The 22,871-nt window shown below is 40.2% G+C and overlaps 1 protein-coding gene across 2 annotated transcripts; it reads right to left on the bottom strand.

Moving 5' to 3' along the window:
- Positions 1–8,871: 8,871 nt before the first annotated feature.
- Positions 8,872–22,629, bottom strand: LOC114616469 (zinc finger protein 39-like). 2 transcript variants are annotated; one of them, XM_028761921.1, is made up of 6 exons: positions 22,495–22,629; positions 20,996–21,099; positions 20,412–20,507; positions 15,549–15,675; positions 15,336–15,425; positions 8,872–12,801 (listed from the first exon to the last, which is right to left on the bottom strand). In XM_028761921.1, exons 3-6 carry the CDS (start codon positions 20,430–20,432, stop codon positions 11,219–11,221), a joined length of 1,821 nt encoding a protein of 606 aa, XP_028617754.1. In that variant the 5' UTR covers positions 20,433–20,507; positions 20,996–21,099; positions 22,495–22,629; the 3' UTR covers positions 8,872–11,218. The 2 variants fall into 2 exon arrangements, with proteins under 2 accessions (XP_028617754.1, XP_028617755.1); XM_028761922.1 differs by lacking the exon at positions 20,412–20,507.
- Positions 22,630–22,871: the final 242 nt, after the last annotated feature.

The raw sequence follows: 22,871 nt of genomic DNA, 5'->3' as shown, positions 1-22,871 counted from the left end.
TGTGAATTCTGTATTATTTTACGTAAATATAAAACAAGATTCCTTTATACTTTATCAGACACCTTTGGTGTTGGCCATCCTCCCTCCTTCTATATTGATCTCCCTTGCCCATCAGAACCCCTTCCCTATTTTTTTATTTTGTTTCCTACATATCACCTATATCTTGACATTCCTCTTTCAAGCCCATATCCCATGGTTCCTTTACACTTTCCTTGCTTCTGTGGTTACTCTGTTATATATTCACATCTGAAGATTTGGAGCTAGGAAAAACAAATATAAGAACATATAGTATTTGCATTCCTGCCTCTGGATTGCCTATCACTCCTAGTGCCAAGGACCAGTCTCAGCTTGAGAGTACTGAGGAAAGGGTGAATGGGAGCAGTAGAAAAACAAAAACATCAGTGATGAATGCAAGCTGACAGCTTTGTAGTCTGTTCAAGATAGCTCTCTAGATCGCTCTCTAGGTAACTCAACTCTTGCAGACCAAAACCCAGTCTTTATTTGCATAAGCTACTTTCTTAGGGACTGCAGATCATTTCAATCATTTATCCCAGGTTCTCTTTTGATTATCTCATGAATCAGCATTTTATGACCTTAGCCCCTTGACTCTTAGAAGAAGAAAAAAAAACTGAAACACAGAGCACACTTGAGACAGAAGAACCAGACAGCAAGAACATTTTTAACAGAGCAAGTCCTATGCAGTTTGCTAGGTACAGTGTTTGTGGTCGCCAATTACAGACATCGAGGTTATTTTTATGTGAGAAAGTTAGCTTTCTGTTTTCCAACTCCTTCACTGTCTATGCTTGGCTGACTTGGAACTTGCTCTGTAGAAAGACTTTGAACTCAGAGATCTATAATGGCTCTGTCTCCTGAATTCTGGGATTAAAGACATGTAACACCACACCTAGACCCAAGCTTTTCTTCAACTAGAATTTGCTCTGTTCTACACCAGTCTTGAACTCAGAAATCCGCCTGACTTTGTAAACACAAACAATAAACTGAGCCGGGTAGGAGCTTGCCCTGAAATCTCCACTCAAATAAATTTCTTTATCTCCTTCCTTAATATCTTTCTGACAAGCTGACTCATTAGTGCAGCACCCTCTGTTCTTTTAGGTCTGTGAAGCCCCTCATACAATTCATATTGTGTTCTGGGCCCACTGACACAGAGTCAAACAGCCTCTGAGGAGGGAGTGAGGATGATTATACTAAAGGCCAAAAAAAAGATGCAAGAGACAGATACAAAAGAGCTGCAGGTCAATACCACATCATCCTCTAGTTTATTTTTCTTAGCTTTTTATACTTCTCAATACCTTGGGGAGCAAAGCCACAAGCTAAGAGAAATGATTACTAAAATTACACATAGGACATAAGTTCTCATCCAAAATCCTTTCTGTTCCTTCCACTAAGGTCAATAGAATCTTCAGTCTCTTGCCTTGAGCTTCAAGTACACCTCCTCTTATCATTCAGCAGGCCAGAAAATCTGCCAACAGACCCCAACCTGCCTTGACTCTGCCTGGTAGGCAGACTTTTCTTCTCTCTCTCTCTCTCTCTCTCTCTCTCTCTCTCTCTCTCTCTCTCTCTGCCTCAGAGGAACAGGCAAATGGCTCCCAAGAATATTGCATCCTTATATTTTGCATAGTTGAAAATTCCTGTAAAGAGAAATATTCTTGAACACATGTGAGTTTTTTCCCACAGCCTTAAGAGCTTTCCTGAAAGTCTCAGCATCAGAGACACAGTCTCAATTCCTGGAATTGTGCTGTCTCTGATTATCAAGGAGTCATTAACTTTGGCAGGAAGACATTCCCCAATAACTTTGGCAGGGAAAGCATTCCCTGAAGGAAGAACATAAAGCAAAATATGCACATTATTATACAAAGAAGCCTTACTCATACAGCTATTAGCACTTGAGAAGACCCATATCCTGCTAGCTGTGTTCCAAGGGTGGTGTACTGCCTGGTTTTGTGTCAATTTGACACAAGCTGAAGTTATCACAGAGAAAGGAGCTTCAGTTGAGAAAATGCCTCCATGAGATCCAGCTGTAAGGCATTTTCTCAACTAGTAATCAAGGTGGGAGGGCCCATTGTGGGTTGTTCCATCCATAGGTTGGTAGTCTTGGGTTCTATAAGAAAGCAAGCTGAGCAAGCCAGGGGAAGCAAGCCAGTAAGTAACATCCCTCCATGGCCTCTGCTTCAGCTTCTGCTTCCTGACCTGCTTGAGTTCCGGTCCTGACTTCCTTTGGTGATGAACAGCAATGTGGAAGTGTAAGCTGAATAAACCCTTTCCTCCCCAACTTGCATCTTGGTTATGATGTTTGTGTAGGAATAGAAACCATGACTAAGACAAATTGGTACCAGCATAGTGTGGTATCCCTGTGACAACCTGACCATGATTTGGGGAGGACTGTGGGAGGACTTTGGAACTCTGAGCTAGAAGAGCCACTGGGATGCTTAGAGCTCTGTGGGATGTTCTGTAGAAGCCTAGAAGGTAATGCTGAGACCAGTGCAGAAGATGGAGGCCTGGCTTATGAAATTTCAGAGAGAAGATTAAAGACTCGTATCAGTGCTGTTGCTATTTTGATTGTGAAGATTCTGTGGTTTTGGTTAGCTGGGGCTGAAGAATCAGCGATGATTAACATATACCAGAACTACTAAAGCAAAACCTTTGCATTACTGGGACTATTGATGCTGGTTAGCTAGAGCTAAGAAGTTAGCTGTGATCAAGAAGAGACCAGTATCAGCATCACTAAGGTAAAATCTTCTAGGAAGTGGTTTTTTTTTTTTTTTTTTTTTTTTTTTTTTTTGAGAGCACAGAAGCTGAGTCCCAGAAATAGCCAAGGTTGTACCTTGTGCTGTGGCTGTCTCCACTCTTACTGGAGAGAAAGTATTTTCTATCAGTACTCAAAGCCACCCCCCATATACCTGGTGGCCAGACTTTTTGTTTGATCCTTGCCAATTAGCAGCGAGATTAGGTACCTGGGACATTCCCACTTACAACTTTTAATGGCTACACTGCTTAGAACATTACTTATAATCTTGTTACTTTTAACTTTTGGACTTTATATCTTAAACAGTTTAGTTGCCTTCATACAGGATCACTATTCACCATGGCACTTATCCATCACTATGAAGAAATACATTGAGTGTATGCTCATATGTTCTTTGGTCTGAATTCATATGTGGCTTTGGTCTGTATGGGAAAGAGTGTGCTATAGAAGGCCAGTAGTCAAAGACGGGTAAGAGTGTTCTTGAGCTTCTATCAACCCAAGACAGAGGCAAACATCAATACTTCTATGTTTGTCCTCTTTGATGGATAAGAAAGAACAATACAGACACCAACCTAAGCCAAACATGGTTTTCTGGCCACTCAACCCTAGATGGGATTATGGAAAACAAGTAAATCTTGTGTCCCCATCAAGCTACTGGTACTGCTCATCTTTAAAAAACTAAAAAGGGGGAATTTGCCCTTCCTCATCCTTGAGCAGGCCATAAAGACCCTGTTTACCACAATAGACCTATTGTAATCGGACCTAGGTGAAGTCATCCACCCTGGCTGCATGTACAACTTCCTACAGGAACTTAGAAGAATAGACTGCCCACTGAGCTTGTCTTGCCACATAATCCAGCTGAAACAAAGAATGAGTTTGTTGGACTTTCCCTATATATACAAGTTCTGAATATTAAAATTTGAGCCTTGATCAGAAAACTTTGTCTTGGCTTCATGTTTATTTCATCCCTCCATCTCTTTCATTTCCAGCCTCCCTTTCAGGTGAACCCAGTCCATCTGTGCCTGCTAGACGGCTACAGAATCAAAGACTCAGAAATAAATCCACACACTTATGGACAATTGATCTTTGACAAAGAAGCCAAAACCATACAGTGGAAAAAAGAAAGCATCTTCAACAAACGTTCTGATCTAACTGATGGTCTGCATGTAGCGTAATGTAAATTGATCCATGTTTAACACCATGTACAAAGCTCAAGTCCAAGTGGGTCAAGGACCTCAACATAAAACCAGATACACTGAATCTAATAGAAGAGAAAGAGAAATAACCTGGAAATCATTGGCACAGGGGGAAATTCCTAAACAGAACACTAATAACTCATGCTCTAAGATCAACAATTGATAAATGAGACTTCATGCACCTGAAAGCTTCTGTAAGGCAAAGGACACTGTCAATAGGACAATATAGCAACTACAGATTAGGAAAAGATCTTCACAAACCCTACATTCAGAAGAAGGCTAATATCCAAAATATATAAAGAACTCAAGAAGTTAGACTCCAAACAACCAAATAACCCAATTAAAAATGGGACACAGAACTAAACAGAATTTTCAACAGAGGAATCTCAAATGGCCAAGAAGTACTTTAGGAAATGTTCAAAATCCTTAGTCATCGGGGAGATGAAAATCAAAACGACCCTAAGATTCCACGTTATACCATTCAAAATGGCTAAGATCAAAATCTCAAGCAACAGTACATGCTGGTGAGGATGTGGAGAAAGAGGAATACTCCTCCATTGCTGGTGTAATTGCAAACTGGTACAACCACTCTGGAAATCAATCTGGAGGTTTCTTAGAACATTCGAAATAGTTCTACGTGAAGACCCAACTATATCATTCCTGGACATATATCCAAAGGACGTTCCACTATACCACAAGGACACATGTTTATTAGCAGCCTTATTCATAATGGCCAGAAACTGAAAGCAGCTCAGATGTCCCTCAACCAAAGAATGGATACAGAAAATGTGGCTCATTCACATAATGAAATACTATTCAGCTATTATTTAAAATGAGACATCATGAATTTTGCAGGCAAATGGATGGAACTAGAAAATATCATCCTGAGTGAGGTAATCCAGACACAAAGGGATATGCATGGTATGTACTTACTGATAAGTGGATATTAGCGAAAAAGTACAGAATATCCATGATACAACCCACAGACCATAAGAATTTTAACAAGAAGAAAGGTCCAAGTGAGGATGCTTCAATCCCACTTAGAAGGATGAACAAAATAATCACAGGTGGCAGAGGGAAGGAGGAACCTGGGTGGGAGAAGGGAGGGGAAAGGGAAAGGGGGCAGGATCAGGTATGAGGGAGTCAAGAGAAAAGCCCAGAGGGGCAGGAGAATGAATAGATATATGCATTTGCGGGGGGTGAGAGGTGAGGGAGACCTCTAGAAAAATCTCAGAGTCCTAGGATGTGAGAGGCTCCCAAGACTCAATGAGGATGATCTTAGGTGAAATGCTCAACAGTGGGGAGATTGAACCTTAGGAGACCACCTCCAGTAGATAGACAGGGCCTCCAGTGATGGGTTGGGGTTAGCAACCCACCCTCAAAATTTTTGACCCAGCCAGAATTGTTGCTGTCTAAAAGAAATGCAGGGACCAAAATGGAGTAGAGACTGAGGGAAATATCATCCAGTGACCAGCCCAGCTTGTGATCCATCTCATGTGCGGCACCAAACCCTGACACTATTACTGATGCTATGCAGTGCTTGCAGCCAGCAGCCCAGCATGGCTGTCCTCTGAGAGACTCTATCATCAATTGGTTGAGACAGATGCAGATACTTAGAGCCAGACATTGTACTGAGGTCAGGAACCCCTATAGAAGAGTTAGTTGAAGTGTTGAAGGAGCTGAAGAGAATGTCAACCCCATAGGGAGACCAACAGTGCCAACTAATCCGGACCTCTGGGGGCTTCCAAAGACTAAGCCACCAACCAAAGAGCATGCACCGGCTGGTCTGAGGCCCTCAGCACATATGTACCAGAGGATTGCTTTCTCTGGCCTCAGTAGAATCCAGGAAAGGAGGATGCCAGAAGCAGGGAGTACCCTCTCAAGGGTAAAGTGGGGCTGGATAAAGAACTCTGGGAGTGGGGACCAGGATGGGGGACAACGCTTGGGACCTAAATAAATAATGCAATTAATTTTCAAAAAGAGTTTTAAAGGAAGAAAGAAACAAACAAAGGAAGAAACAAAGGAAGGAGGGAGGGAGGGAAGGAATGAGGGAGAGAGGGAAAGAGCTGCATAAATGTGGTGGTTTGGAAGAGAATGCCCCCATAGGCTCATATGTTTGAATTCTTGGTCCCCAGTTGGTGGAACTGTTTGAAAAGGGCTAGTTGGACTTTATTGGAAGAAGTAAGCCACTGGAGGGTACTTTGAAGTTTCAAAAGCCGATGCCAGGACCAGTCTATCTCTGCCTTCAACTCAAAGATAAGTTGTAAACTCTCAGCTACTGCTCCAGAACCATGCCTACCTGCCTATGCTTTCTGCCATGATTGTCATGGACTCACTCTCTGGAACTGTAAGCAAGGGCTAATTAAATGCTGTAATAGCTATTCTTTGTTTTCAATTTAATTACATCTAGAATTAACTAAAATCCAAAAATGATATGCATACCTGGGAGGAATATTTTCTCTTGAATAGAAGTAGGAAGTAGTAAGATCTATTTCTAATTCAGAATACAGAAGGCATAAACTTTTAATCCAATTTTTGAGAAGGGGACACACTTTTAATCCGGGCCAGACCTTCAGCTGAAAACCTATATAAAGAGGAAGCTTTTAGTCTTTGCTTGCTCTCACCATGCTAACAAGCCCATTCCTTCATAGGCACTAGATCCTACTTCTTAGGGATTCCAGTGTAGACTGAAGACCAGAGAAGAAATCTAGTCTCCTGGACTGAGGAACTCCTGGATTCTTGGGACTTTCTACTCATAGCCAGAAATTGTTGGATTAGCTGGACTGTATATAGCCTAAGTCATTCTAATAAATCCCCTCTATATAGAACAATTCATTCTATAAGTTCTGTTACTCTAAAGAACCCTAATACAAATGCTTTCTTTTATAAATCGCCATGATCATGGCATCTCTTCACAATAGAAAACAAGACAATAAGTAAAACCTGAACAATGAACATATAAAGACAAGCTAATGTAAAAGGGGCAGGGGGATCTCACAGGGTCCAACCCCTAAACAAAGAACTGGGAGCAACTATTTGATGAACCAGGCTGGCTTCATCTTCAGAAGCCATCCTGTTACAAGTTCATTCCTGTTTCCTGTAAAACTTAAGTTGGACAATGTCTTGACACATTTTCTGGAATTTGATATATTCAACACTATATCCTGGTCTCCACCCTGATAAGATGCTCTACCAAATAATTTTGAGATGTTCTGCCAAGTTCCTACAATAACTTAAAACCCTTGAAAATCCCCTGGCCTTGCAATTTAGTGGCTATATTTTTTAATATTTTTTTCTCCTGTTTGGGGCTATGCTAACTTATGAAGATAGCCCTGTCAGAAAACAAAGTTTGCTTACTTCTTAAATTCTTAACTTGCAATTCTTAATTGCTTTTTTTAAAAAAAAAGTCAGTGTTCTTTACTCTCATTTTGTGGAACTAACATGACTACTGAGAAACAGAATTATTCTCTCCCAGAAATGAACCCCAATTAGACTGATTATCCACTACAAAGGGGTCAGCCCTGAATCTACATCCACACCAACAAAAATGAACTCAGTAAATTGTATTTATATATTTGTAGGTATATATGTAACTAAAATAAAGAGGCTCTCAATTTGAGTGAGGAGTGGGGCACTGAATTGGAGAACCCAGAGAGGGAAAGGGTAAGGGAGACAGTGGCATTTTTATAATTTTGTTGGGCTGTGTCTTGAGCATGGGTGTGGGTCCTGTGGGTTGAGTTATGGGTCCCGCGTATCTGCATATCTGCCGCCCCAAGGGGCCAGGGCCAAGGCTCAGGGAAGCAGAGGCACAGGAATTCTACCAAGTTCTTCCACACTGTGCTGGGCGAACTTCGGGCTGTGGGAAGCCACAGGGCTCCACTCTGGGCGTGGGTAGAACACAGTCTGAGACCCCATGGGGGCCGGAGCTCTCGGCTTGGGGGATCCCTGGGCCAAGAGGCGGCCAGGGACCGACTGGTCTCAGACCCTTGGGCTCTCAGGCACCACTCGGAAGGACCAAGAATAGGCATACAGGCTGGATCAACCCACAGCCGAAGGGATGAGGGGGATGAGTTCTGGCAGCGTCCCGCAGGAAAGAGACTCTTGGTCACGGTGACTCTATTGGCTGGGCCTTGGCTAGCTCTAGTTGGCTCGCTTGAGTTGGCAGCCTCCATGGCTGAAATGTAGAGAGGCCAGCAGGAGGTTAGACAGCGACTTGGTAGTTGAAGACCTTCTCCATGGTTCCCCACGGCAAGCCCCAAAGAAGAGAGGTAGTACAGGTCTTAAGATGTGATCTTAAGATATTTATTGTCATGGTGGAAAATGAAGGAAACTATACCCCATATTCTCAGGTTGAGCCTCAGGTTGAATACCTTTTGCAAGGAGGAGGGTCTGGGAAGGAATGCTTAATCGGCTAGGCCCTCTAGCCTTTAGGTATCTCATGAATACGGAGCTGTCTTGAGGCTCTGCAGCCTGTAGTCACACTCTCTACCTGTGCTATGTGACTAATGGCCACAAACCTCTTTGGGAGGGGCTGTAGAAGGCTGTGGCTATTTGAAAGGAACCAGGGGGCCCAGGAGTACCACCAAACTCCTAACTGTCCCTTCAGGGTCTCCAGGGTTCGAAGTGTGCTCGACCAGATACCCAGCTGCCTCTCACAACCAACCACCCCACATAATTTAACTAAAAGGGGAAAAAATTAAAACAAAAATTGTTTGCCAAAAAATGCTTTAATTCAGATGTCAACTATGAACAACTGTATACCAGCTTCTGCATTTCAACATGAATTTATATTAGAATATCAAGTTCTATGTTGATTAAACCTTAAAAATGCGTTATCAATCACCCACTTTGGGGCAGTGGATAACTTGTCAGTTTCAGTCTGAGTAGTTTATATAAAAATATCCATACAACTCTATATAAACATGATATATTTAACAAAATATTAATGGGTTAGTTGTTTAATGTAAAACTGTATATATCAAGTTGAATCTGAAATGTTACCCAAAGGCTTGGATGCTTGGTTCTTGGACAGTGCCAATACTTTGGAAGGTGATATAAAATCCAGGAAGACCTTTTGCTTGTCTTTTTTTGGGGGAAGGGGGGACATATTTGTTTTTAATATATGTTGCTGTAGTATATCATTAAAGAGTAAACTTGGTATTCAGTCACTTCTTTGCTGTTTCCTATTTGTTTTAACATTGTTTTCCTGACCCTTTTGCTAACCATGACCTACCCATAGTAAAGGGGTAAACTATTGACTATTTGAAACTATGGCCCAAAATAAATATTTACACCCTTAAATAGGTTCTATCAGATAGTTGGCCACAGCAATACCAAGTTAAATAATACAACCACAGTAATTTAATACTGTAAGTCTGAAATTGCAAGGAATACTGCATACATAAAAAGGCATGTACCCTACCTCTTTAGTCTCTTAATGTATTTTTACATATGTAACAAATTTTCTGTACTCTAGATGAGTGCCTTTATTCAGATTTCTAAAACTATAAAATGCAGAACATAGTTCTATTATGAATTGTGTTCAAGCTTGTCCACTAGATTTCATTATAACTATCAACTTTCATTTATGTCAACCACAAATGCCCCAGATTGGAGGTCAGTTTATGCTGACTGGGAATGACCATCCTGCTTGTTTGTACACAACTGAATACAACTTGAAATAATATTTTTAAATCATTTATTATTTCCAATTAACGCCCAAGTAATATGATCAGAATGTTTTTACATTTTAGGATTTTAATACAATCCAAATGAGAGTGTATTTTATTTCACCTTTCATTATCTTCTTCAGCTTCCCTGCCTTCTGCTTGTCTGTGATGAACAAGATATAGGTATTTAATCCAGCATCTTTGAAATTTCACAATACCATCATTACCATTTGAGACAGATTTGTCATCCTTTCACTGAGCTGTAAAATCAAATCTTTTCATTTGCTCAATTTTTTTGTAACATTGATGGGGTATTTAGAACATGAACACACCATCCAATAACTCCAGAAAATTTTTTTTCTTCCTTAAAATTTTATGGCTGGGCATAGTAGCACATACATTTAATCTAAGCACTCACAAGCCTAAGGCAAGATAAGCGGGACTTCAGGGCATTTGTACCAAGACCTTATCTCCAAACTGAAGTTAGGGAGACTACTATAAGTGATAAAAAGAAATGTCCTTCCCAGTAAAGCATTCTGGACTGGCTGAAAATACCTCCAGTATCGCTTTAATTTACAACAGTTGTTGAGTATAAAATACAGGAGCGGGAGAGATGGCTCAGAGAGTAAAGATGTTTTCTGCCAAACCTGACAACCTGAGTTTGATACTAAGAACCCACCAGGTAGAAGAGAACGGACTCTGGGGTTTGTCCTCTGACTTTGATATGCTGTATGCTGTGCTATGGACATGTACAGATAAATGTAATACAGCCTTTAAGGTGATCGTAGATGTAATTTATATGAAGGACAGATAACACCAATAGCAGCCAAACACTGTCACTGAGCTACATTCTCAGCCCTAACTGCTTAAATTCAAGTGGGATTACTTTTATGAGTGATGCTCAGTGTCATGTAATTGCCACAAAGTTCCACAAGTTTCTACAAAACTCAAATAGAGCTCCTATAGCATCTTTGATTCAAATGGAAGTGAGGTATAGCAATTTACCCCAAATTGTATTGTCCTTTGTCCCCTTTATACCATTTGTGAAGTTTAGACTCTCAGATTCTTATATTTTGAATTGTCATTTTTTTTAAAGTCCTCATGTAACCCAGGCTGGGTTTGAAATTGCTTTGTAGCCAAGGTTAGACCACAACTCATCTTCTTTCTTCAAACTGCCAAGTATTGAGATTACACACATGTCCCAACACCCAGCAATGACTTCCAAATTCTACTCAGAGTTTGGGGCATTCCTCACTTTCACTGGTTTCACACTAGGTTCTGGTAGTATGTCAAAGAGAGCCTCAAGTAGAAAACTTTGCCCTATTTTCTCCTAAGTCATGGTGTCTTCCTCTATGTGATCCTCCATCATAAACATCTATCTTATATTGGGTTAATATAGCTGGCTAAATTATTTGCCACAGTCAGTTGTGAGTTCTTTGATAAACAAACAAGAATCAAAGTTTTCCTTCACTGTTTATTCATTATTTGGTTTAATCCCTTGTTTAAGTGCCCCAATGTACATAAGATCTGACTTTTGGATAAATGTTTTCTAATCACAGGGTTCCCTTACCTGTAAGAGTGTTGGATGTTTAAGTAAAGTTGGTTTTCTGGTGGAAAGCTTTCTTGCATTCTTCATATTCATAATACATTGTCTGATGTTGAGAAGTACTACTTAGAAAAAATTTGTTAGATTGTTTGCATTCAGAGGCTTTCTTCATAGTATGAATCTTCTGATGCCGTTTAAGGTTTGACTTATCATAGAAAGCTTTCCTGCATTCCTTACACTCATAAGGCTTCTCTCCTGTGTGCGTTCGCTGATGTACAATGAGATGTGAAGTGCAGTAAAAAGCTTTCTGACACAACTGACATTCATAGCGTTTGTCACCTGTGTGAGTTCTCTGGTGTCGAGTCAGGCCTGACTTACGGTAGAAGGTCTTCATACACTGCTTACATTCGTAGGGTTTTTCACCTGTATGAGTTCTCCAATGATGACTGAAACTTGACTTACAGATAAATGACTTCCTACATACCGTACATTCATAAGGTTTCTCACCTGTGTGAGTTCTCTGATGTACAGTTAAATAGGACTTGGTGGAGAAGGCTTTCCCACATTCTGCACACTCATAGGGCTTCTCACCTGTATGAATTCTCTGATGTAGAGTAAGTTGGGGCTTTTGGCAAAAAGCTTTCCCACATTCCTTACACTCATATGGCTTCTCACCTGTATGAATTCTCTGATGGTCAGTAAGCTCTGACTTACGATAGAAAGCTTTCCTGCATTCAAAACATATATATGGCCTCTCACCTGTATGAACTCTCTGATGCTGAGTGAGGTGTGACTTTTGGCAGAAAGCTTTACTACATTCCGTACATTCATAGGGCTTCTCACCAGTGTGAGTGCTCTGATGTCTATTGAAGCTTGTTTTCCAATAAAAGCACTTGCCACATATTTTACATTCATATGTCTTTTTCCCTCTGCGGATTTTCTGATGAAGACTCACTTCTGACTGTTGAGAAAACTCATATTCCTTCTGGACAAAGAGCTTTTCATGTTGTCCTTTATGTTTTGGAAGGTATGACTCAATAATAAAAGGGTTCTCAAAGTCACTACATTTGTAATGTTTCTCTCCCACATGCATTGGTTCATTTTCATTACGGTCAGGCTTGTTACACTTTATCTCTGATTCATTACATTCAAAAGATTTCACCCTTATCTGAGCCATCTCTTTGCCAATAAATGCTGTATCACCTAAGGATTTTGCATATTCATTGAACTTATGAGTAAGTAATACTGCTTTTGTGTTGAAGGATTTCCCTGGTATAAGACTCTGAAAGTAACTTTGTGAACTTTGAAACTTATATAGACTAACATGCTCTGGACGATTGACAGATTTTACAGTTCCATTAAGATCATCAGGTTCTTCTCCAACTTCTATCTCATCAACATCACTATAGAGATACACATCCTTCCACAGAATGAACTTTCTAGGACTCATTCCTAGTGAGTTCTCATTCTTTACAGTCTTATTTGAAATGTGGTTTGTGCTAACATTGCAAGTATTCCCTATTCCAGCCAACTCCTTTGATGTATCACTGTTGAGGGCAACTTGCCACACATGTCTTGCTTTGGTTTCTGGACTGGTCTTGTTCGGGGTATTCATTTTCTGGAAATCTAAAATGACAGACATATTAATATGCACAAACTGGACTATCCTGGGATAACACACACATCACACACAAATTCTTAATTTAATCTTTATGCTTTACCCATCTATTTGCTTTTAAATCATTTTACCAAAAATGAAAAAATTAAGTTCTTAAACTGCTTACCAAAATGGTATGAATTTTCCTTTACGTAACTCAATGTCATATGTGACTTCTAAGTTTAACATATATTAATGGTACAAACTAATATGTACTGTGATTTTATGCATGTACACAATTGAATACTATCTTGTTTTTGTATGTGTACACAATGTACACTGATAATGCGCATATCTACCTTTCTCTGCCCACACCTGCAGGTTCTCTTCCTCCTTCCACACACTCCCCTTCTACTTTTCTGAGTTTACTTCATTCTGGAAATTTAACTCACCTATATTTTTACAAGCCACTGATCACTCAAAACTATTCAAACACATTATCTGTTTTTTTCATTTCTCTGGCTATTGGGTTTTAGCATTTTTGGTTTTGATTTTAAAAGGTTAAAGAAATTATTTTCAATGTTTTTTTATTTATTAGAGCTAGCTTTACAACCTCAATTTTGATTTGTTTTAGAGAAAACTTAGATGTGTATTTCACAATCACTGGTACAGTATATACTATAGATGTCTCTTCGGTCTCATTGTTTAACTATAAAGTTGCCCCATTAAATCTTGTTACTGAGTTGGCTGTTGATGATAGACTAGTTTAGCTACTCATATTTCACTCATAAAAGTGGATGTTGCCTTGGTCAGATTCCTTTGTTGTATTTTTTTCTGATACATTATTCACTCCAAGAATGCTACTGCTCTATTCAGAACTTGTCTTCCTTTTTTTTTTTTTAATGGAAATCAAAACACCAATATTCAGTGCATAATAAGCATTTGGAATAACTATACTTTAATGGATTGGTTCCTTTATGAATATTCAGTAAATTTCTTTATCCCATCCAAATTAATTTGGTATGAAGTTGGCTTACTGATGAGTACCTTTACAATGCTTGTTTCAAAAAATATTATTCATATTTTAAACATATATGTACTTTGTCCAGTGAGAGGAGATGCTACACACAGCAAGTCTTTATTCCATCTGGCCATCTGCTTTAAGAACACTTAAACTTAGGATTCTTATTGGAAGATACATATCAAATCTTTTATCTTAAAAGGTCTTCTAGTTTGTTAAATTTGTAATGGTGATAGCATGTCTATACCCTCTGTGATTTGTGATTATTTCTTGATTTCATGTCCACAGTATCGCTTAGTCTCAAAAACTGAATGAGTACTACCTCAAGTACCTCTCTCAAGTTGTATTCTGGGAGTAACCTAACTGGTTTCTCCTCCAATGCTAGCCTGTTATGAAGAAGTCACTTTCAGACAAGGAACACTCAACTGGATTTAGCCCTTCTGACAACTGTGGGTCTCTTCTCTATCCCCTTGTCCCTAGGGCTGCCTACATTCTCCAGACTTAGCTTTGGGCTTATGGCTTTGGGTTTTCTCCACAAAGGAAGATAATTACAGGCTATCTATTCCGTGCATGCATGTGTGCGTGCATGTACATTATAGTTCTCTATGTGTGTGTATGCACACGCATTATAGTTTTGATTTCTTTTTACTTGCCCTAAAGACTTGGGATAGTTTGTCCTTTGTTATCATCTCTCTTTTTATTCAGAGAACCATAAAACATTCTTAATCTACTGCTTTACTCTAGAACACTCTAACGCTACTCTCACAAATTTCACCTATAACTGCAACAATACCTATAATTTAATACTAGCCATAAGTTATTCATTAATAAATCTGTTATTAATACCCATGACTAAGACTTTGGTAGACAGCCACTTGCATATTATGTAGCAAACTTGGAAAATACTCATCTCAATTTAATTACATAAATAATATAAATGCCTACCTACTTCCATACAACTCAGTTTATTAGACTTTTCCTAAAATAAAACAATATATGTTCTTTCTCTAAGATTCATATAGGGAATGAATTTATAGTAAATCAAAAAAATAACATATTTCAATAATAATGACAAAAAGTCTTCTGTGGAGAGTGTGATGGTTTGCATATGCTTGGCCAAGAAAGTGGCACTATTAGGAGGTATGACCTTGTTGGAGTAGGTGTGTCACTGTGGGCTTGGGCTTAAGACCTTCACCCTAGCTGCCTGAAGTCAGTCTTCCATTAGCAGCCTTCAGGTGAAGATGTAGAACTCTCAGCTCCTCCTGCACCATGCCTGCCTGGAAGCTGCCATGTTCCCACCTTGATGATAATGGACTGAACCTCTGAACCTGTAAGCCGGCCCCAATTAAAGGTTGTCCTAATAAGAGTTGCCTTGGTCATGGTGCCTGTTCACAGCAGTAAACCCTGACCAATCAGAGAGTGTATTAGACAAACGTCTTAATGAGATTAGCCATTTTTAGGACTGAGACATGGGGCTAAATGTTGTTACTGTATCTATTAGTACTCATCATCCTAATCCCTAACTACTGTGCACTGATGTACCTGGTATGCTCTGGTGTGAACCTTCTACAATCCATGACCCAAGTCTCTGCTCCAAATTGAAGATCAGCTCAGGTTTGGTCTTGCAGTGCCCTATAAATGGAAAATATTATACTTCAAAGCCAGGCAGAGAGAAGAAAGAATCTTCATTTGAGGAGACATCCCATGATGAGGCCAATTAGTTGATAGACAGTTTATACTCCATTCTCCACTTACCCAAGAACAGCAAGTTGCTGTAGTTCTCCAGCATCACATCCCTGTAGAGAGTTCTCTGACCTTCATTCAGGTCCTGCCATTCCTGCCAGGTGAATTCCACAGCTATATCCTCAAACGACACCAACCCCTGTAATGACACATTTCTCCTCAGCCGAGAGCTCATCCTATGTGGATACCTGTCTTATATAACAAAACTTGCTTTAAACTCTGTATCGTGGAAGAAAGTGTTATGTTACCTACACATGAATTTAATAATTAAAGAAAATGTAATTATCCAGTTTTTCTTCAAGTTTCTGAACAACCCTTATTACTAGGAATAAATGAATAAAATTCTCCTCAGGAAAGCACCTGATATAGTCCAAAGACACAAGAACAAACACATTGTTGATGTGTACAAAAAAAAGCAATGTTCTATGTACAACAAGACAATGATGTAGAAAACAGAAAGCATCTGCTACTTATACAAGAAAGAAATATCAAATGTTTTCATGGATGTGTTCTCATGAAAATGAAGCAACAGAAGTCCAATTACAACAGCACAAAGGACATAAGATAGGCTAACAGAACTACACAGAATACTGTGTCTGAGTATGCTCGTGTAATGAGTAATAATTCCAGTAAATGGTCAAATCATTTACTATCCAATGATTTTGTATTTAAGTAATTCTAACAGTTTAATTTCAAGGACTTGTTAATAGTCGATTATATACATAAGTAATTGTCCAAGGCTGGAGAGATGGCTCATCAGTTCTTCCAAGGAACCCAAATTTGATTCCCTGCACCCAGATGGTAGTTCACAAGCATCTAGAACTCCTATTCAGAGGATCTAATTGTGTTCAAGGGCACCAGGCACAGTCATGTTACATAAATGTGAGCAAAATATTCACACACTCATATACATAAAATTTTTAAAAATTAAACCTGCTTTAAAAAATAATTGTAGTTATAGCCAATTCTGTATTTTCTCACTAAACAAAAATAACTGCTACTGCTAGGGTCCACATAAAAGTAACTATTACCTATTTCCTTAATCAAAGAGTCTAAAAGGAGACACGGGTGCTATGTGATACGTAAATTAACATGAACCAAGGTAACACTTGACCATCTACATCATTAACTCTGATTTATAGACAGTTGATAGTTATAAGAAGAGGGGCTCTAATCCTTCTCAAAGATGTACAACTAGAGAGACATTCCCTTCAGTGGTATAACTGCTTGCGAGTTACTAAACACTCTAAGTAATCCTAACTGAAGTTCACTGAACAAGACTGGAGTAGAATTAGTTTCTTTCACCTATTCACTGGTGTGTTGTCTGGGTGAATAGAATTTGACGCCTTCCTAAGAAATATTCACAAAACTGCAGAGTTAATATGCTCAATCGCAGAAGTATTTAGCACTCTATAATGAAAATTTGCAAATCCAATGAAACAGAAACAAGAAAGACTATCATCTTCACAACATATACCTACAATCCAAAGAGAATTCCCTGGACATTATTCCCAATAGGAGGATTGAATAAACACACAATACAGGTGACAAAAAGACTGGGGCTGTAGTTCAGTGACAGATTTCCTAGCGCATGAAGCCCTGGTTTCAACATCCAGCAATGCAAATAAATAATAACACAGCAAATTTTTAATTTGCTTCTGATCAAAACCAATCTTAAGAGAAAAAAATTTATTACACCTTTCAGGTTACTGCCCATCATCAAGGGGTACTAAGTCAAGAACTCAAATAGGAACCAGTAGGCAGGAACTGAGGCAGAACTGAAGCAGAGACAAGAGAGAAATGCTACTTACTGGCTCTCTTCCTCTAGCTTAGTCAGCTGGCCTAATAGATTTCCTGTGATGGCTACTCTTACTTGTCAACTTGACATAACTGAGAAGAGGCAACTTCAGTTGAGCAATTGCCATCACAGAAAATGTTCACACATAAGAATATGTCCAGACAATAACAAAATACCAAATTAAAGGTACCTACTGTAGCAACAAAAATATACCAACTTATCAGAGAATAAAACAAATTAAGGTTATCAAAAGAGTAACAAAAATTACATTAATGAACATAAAATTTACATAACAAATATACAGCAAATAAATGGATAAAGTCTACAACATAGAATCAATAACTTTTCTTAGGCCAGTAAATTTTCTTCCTAGATGTCAAACAGTTGATTTCAATGTTGTTATGAAAAAAAAAACTTACACAGTGGCAAGATACATCAGAGGGTAAAGATGACTATCAGGAAGTCTGACGATCTGAGTTCAATCCCTAGGTCCTATACAGTGGAAGGAGAACCAACTCTCAAAGGTGGTCCTCTGATCTCTACATACATGCTTCAAAAAATAAATTACGTCTTAAAAAATGAACACACACATAGCAACAGAGTAGTACAGGTTTTATTCCTACTCTTCCAAATCCAATGCTTCCCCCAGTATTAGTTACCATGGGTTGCAATAAAAACTTAAACAGAATGGGTGAAAGCAAAATTTTGTCACAGTTCATAAATAGTCAAGGTTGAAGGTGGTTCAGTTCCTGACAGTCTCCCTTCTTGACATCTAGGTGACATCCTAATCAGAGTATCTTTCCATGGAAGAACAAGTTAATTCTCCCTTCCTCTTGTTTTCATGTTTTCAATTCTGAGGCTCAAATTGTCGATTTGGGCATGGTAGATAAATGCTCTTACACTGTGCTAGCACCCAGCTTTTCCTCATCTTTTGGATGAGGAAGTTCAACTATATAGTGTTAACATCCCACATATATTTCTTCATTTACTGCTAATTACTTCCTGTAAGGCCTATCTTCACCTACAGTTGGCATGTGGATTTAGATATAGGCTTCAATAGAGAAGCTATGGGGAAAAGTTCAACACCTCAACTATCATAGCTCTGATTTGCCATGGCTTTATCAGAGTCAAATACTGAAGAAGCCTCATTCACAGGAGCCTCCCTTTGCTATCTGGGCTCCCTCTGCCCTGGGAATGCAAGTGATGTACAGTCTTCTAAGCAGAAGTCAGGAGTGTCATCCACACATTCACATCTTCCCTTTGTCAGGAGGTTTGAGAATGTACTACACAGAGAAAAAACAATATTTTTCCTCTGGTACTCTTAGTCAGAGAAATAAATGCTCTATGCTCTTGATGACAGATTAAAAAAAGCTCATTGGAAAATTAGCACCATAACAAAAATCATAAGAAATAGTAAGTAGTGTAAGGATGCTGTTATACATTGTCTTAAATGCTAATTAAAAGTCAACAAATACTACAAATAAGAACGGCATTTAAGCCAGGCAGTGGTGGTACATGCCTTTAATCCCAGCACTTGGGAGGCAGAGGCAGGTGGATTTCTGAGTTCGAGGCCAGCCTGGTCTACAGAGTGAGTTCCAGGACAGCCAGGACTACACAGAGAAACCCTGTCTCAAAAAACCAAAAAAAAAAAAAAAAAAAAAAAAATAATGGCAATTAATACATACTAAGCAGTGTAACTTCAGCTACGTTTTATTTATACTATTTAGGATAAGAGCATAAGTGTTACATGACATGTCCTGTACTCACCATAGGGACTTAACATAAATGACATCAGTGTATCTCAGATGCTGGCCACTGCATTTAGCTATGAACAGACAGTGTAACCAGCCAGCTTACAGTGAGGAAAGAGGAGCAAGGAACCAGCAGACATCTGAGGACACGCAGTACGAAAATCTAAGTATGTTTCCATCTTTTCTGCTTTAAAATAAATTAAAAGTTGCCACCTCTAGTTCAGGCAGAAAAAAGAAAGGAAAAAACAGTTCTGAGGACTAGGAATGTAGGTCATTTCCACAGCAGTGAGCTAAGATGTGTGAAGTTCCGAGTTTGACACATTTTTTTTTTAAATCCTACAATGAAAAAGATATCAAGTAAGAAAGAAGATGACGACTGATTGAAAATGGGAACTTCTTGTGTCAGATAGAGGAACAGAAGCTGTCTACAGGTGACTCCAAGAACAAGAAGATTGGTGTAACAAAAGGCAGACTTTATTCTGAACAGAGGGGCAGAATGCTGGGGAAAGAGGAGGCTTTAAGCTGAAAATGCAGTGAGATAGACAAGGCAGTGAGAAGATAGCCAGTGGCCTCAGCTCAAGCAACACAGAGTAGAAAGGGGCCAAAGACCAAAGGCTAACTACAGGCAGGCCAAGGAGCCTGGGGAAACAGACTGGCAGTGGCTACCTACACAGGAAGGGCCCAGTGCAGTCCACCATGGAGAGACAAGGCCCCACCACTCCTTAAGGAATATGGACACTATGTAAATGCTGAATATTCCTCAGTGATGTTGCCACCTTGCAGTCAATAATCCCCCTGCCACACTCATGACAGCAGTGGGCCATTAAAAAATAATTTAAGAACAAAAAAAAAAACAGACAAGAAAGAGAAGGGCTTCTTGGGAAGGAATATTCAGTGAGAAGGGAAGATGAAAACAGGCTATAGGGCATTGATCTAAGTATGCTATGCATATGTATGAAATCGTGAAGTATTTTTTAAAGTTGTATCATTTGTGTTAAATGTTAAACTCATGATTCTGTAAAAACTTTTTAAAAAATCATTTGGGAACAGAATACAACGTACCCTGTGCCCATTGATGGCCCAGCCTGCAGCCCTACAGTCGGTAAGGAACTAAAGGCTCGAAGAGCTCCAAGAGGAGCTGAAGTCACCTTGCAGGAATGAGACAGGCCACCTGGGTCCCAATTACCAGCCCATCACCCACCCCACAGCAAGAGGGGACCTGGGGCCCAGTGACCCAGTACAGGGTTCTGGCCTGTAGACTCCAGAGCCACAAATGATTCCCACCAATTATAGTCCCTGGTTCAAAACACTGACCCACACACTCACCATTTCTGGCTTCCAGGACATCGAGCGTCCTCCCTATGGAACTCCCCGCACCAGCACGTCACAGGGCAACAGAGTCTACAGCACAGCCACCTAGACCTCCAGAGTAGAGGAGACTGAGCCTAGGGACGCATCCCAAGATGGCGAGCTTCAGAGTAAAAGGCCCTAGCAAAACCGGGAAAACCTGCCCCCTATGTTCATCTGCCCGACTCCTCAACCCAGTGCCTTCAATTGTACAGGAGGGGATGCCTTTGGGGCCCTAAGTAACAGCAGAGTCACCAACCCGCAAATGAATGAAGCCAGCCTAACAGGTGCTGTGAGCTGAACACCAATCCTATGTATTCATGTCTACAGTTTTTCTATGTGACTCATCTTTCACTTAGAGGAAATCATGACCTATAATGTACCTACTGTTTTGCCAATATTAGCAAAGTGTCATTAAATTTTGGAATCCTGTCTATCATAGGGGATGATAATTATCTACACTAGATAACAAGACCCTTCAAATTTTTTTAAATACAGCATGATTGGGCTGGTCAGTAATTTAGGCTAGGATCAGATGGGCTCTCTTTGGTATGTACACTTACCTGATGTTGAAGAGGCAGATGAGCTTCAGACGGTCACCTGACTGTCAACTGGAGCATCTTGACTCTCCTCCTCCAATGGCCTCCTCCACTCAGATAGCAGGGATCTGAAAGAAAGTGAATGCACTCAAGGACCTTTGCAGTACAGGCACCAGACCGATACACATTTGCATTCACAGCCTCACAAGCAATACTCCAGATCCAGCATTCAGGAAACAGCTCCTTTCGGTGGGACTGTCCTGTCATGGACAGAGAAATACTGGCAAGTGGCTGACACGTCAAATCTCGCTATCATTTACCCTCCTCTACTTGTAGATGAGGTTTCTGCCTCTGCTCCAAGTATAAATAAAATAATCTACTGCTAAGTTGTGGTGTTTCAATCTTACCTATATTTTCTAAATAATATCATTTGCTCGACTTGGCAATTAGTTTGTTCTTGATTGAACTGAATTATCGATGTGTCCTACCGTGCATAAGGTACTGAACACTTTAGTTTTCTCCTAGGTTCAGTGAGCATTACTATAACGTAAAATACAATTGAACTTATGAGGACATGTATAAACATAGCCAACATTAAAACAAAGAAACATCCGAACGCTAAAGTCGCGCTACTCACTTAATTCAAACAAAAAATGACAGTTCTTAAGGATGCCCCAAGGGTAAGCACACAAATAACTTAAAATACAATTGAACTTATGAGGACATGTGTAAACATAACCAACATTAAAACAAAACTAAACTGTTATTCTCAGATACTTATGTATGCAAATGGTTAACAAGTATTACATTTTGTTGATATATGGTAATATGCACGCTGAAAAACATTCAGAGCATTCATATAAAACTCAATGACTTTTTGCACAATGTTCAGGTGTCAAAGGACCTCTGTTGTCCTTTCTGTTTTTGTGATATGTTTGCGATGTGTTCACAAACAGAAAAAAAAAAATTTAAGTAAATGAGAAAGTACTTTTCTTTAGTACTCTGGAAAAAAAATTTTTTTGAAAACTACCTTATACAATACTGCATATTTGAAATGTACAATGAGGAACAGCTAACATAATGGAAGCTGGAAGCTGGTGTTTGAGAAAACGGCAGAGAAGGAAGGGGGGCGCTTACAAAGAATGAGGAGTGGAGGGGCTGGCATTCAGGATCCTGGATTTGAGATCCGATACCCAAACGTCTATAAAAATTAGAGAAACCAGCAGGCTCACAGGAAGAGAGGAGGAACTAAGCATCCGGTGGGCCATTCTCAGACTCGTGGGAAAGCCTCACGGACGGAACAGAAAGAACCCAACCTCACACAACCTGCAGGAACCAAGCAGCCTTCCCGGAGCAGCGCAGAGCCCGCTGAAGTCGCCGCGTCCAGAGGGACAGGACGCCCGGGCTCGAGCAGCCCAGGGGATCCAGCGGGAGCGCCCGCGAGGCCTCACCGCAGACCCCGGTTCCGCCACAGCGCTTCCCGCTCGCGTGCCATCACCTCCGGACGCCACACGCACACTCACCAAGTCCACTTCTGGGGGACGCTGGTGTCCTCCCACCATCGTCCAGCACCCACAGCGTCACCGCGCCACCAAAGCGGAGCAGGAGCCTCCAGGGCAGGAACACCGAGCCCAAGATGGCGGCTCCCAGACAAAGGACGGGTGACAGCCAAAGCCCGCCCTCCGCCCTTCGTCTGTGTGTCTGATTGGACACGGCTCAACTCGGGGCCTCCGATTGGATGGGGCTTCGACAGTAGATGGCGCCAACGCGCAGCTGAAGGAGCCCAGGATGACAGGTTCTTGGCTTCAGTTAATTTTAAGACAGGGAGGGTTTCTTGTGAAACTCAACATATTCCTTATACTCTTATACCTAAAAATCACATAAGTTTGTGGTGTGTGTG

The sequence above is a fragment of the Grammomys surdaster genome, unplaced genomic scaffold (genome assembly GCF_004785775.1).
Source record: "Grammomys surdaster isolate TR1022 unplaced genomic scaffold, NIH_TR_1.0 332255, whole genome shotgun sequence".
In the NCBI taxonomy this organism is placed as follows: Eukaryota; Metazoa; Chordata; class Mammalia; order Rodentia; family Muridae; genus Grammomys; species Grammomys surdaster.
The sequence above is the reverse complement of the archived record's forward strand: the minus strand, read 5'-3'. Positions and strand labels throughout refer to the sequence as shown.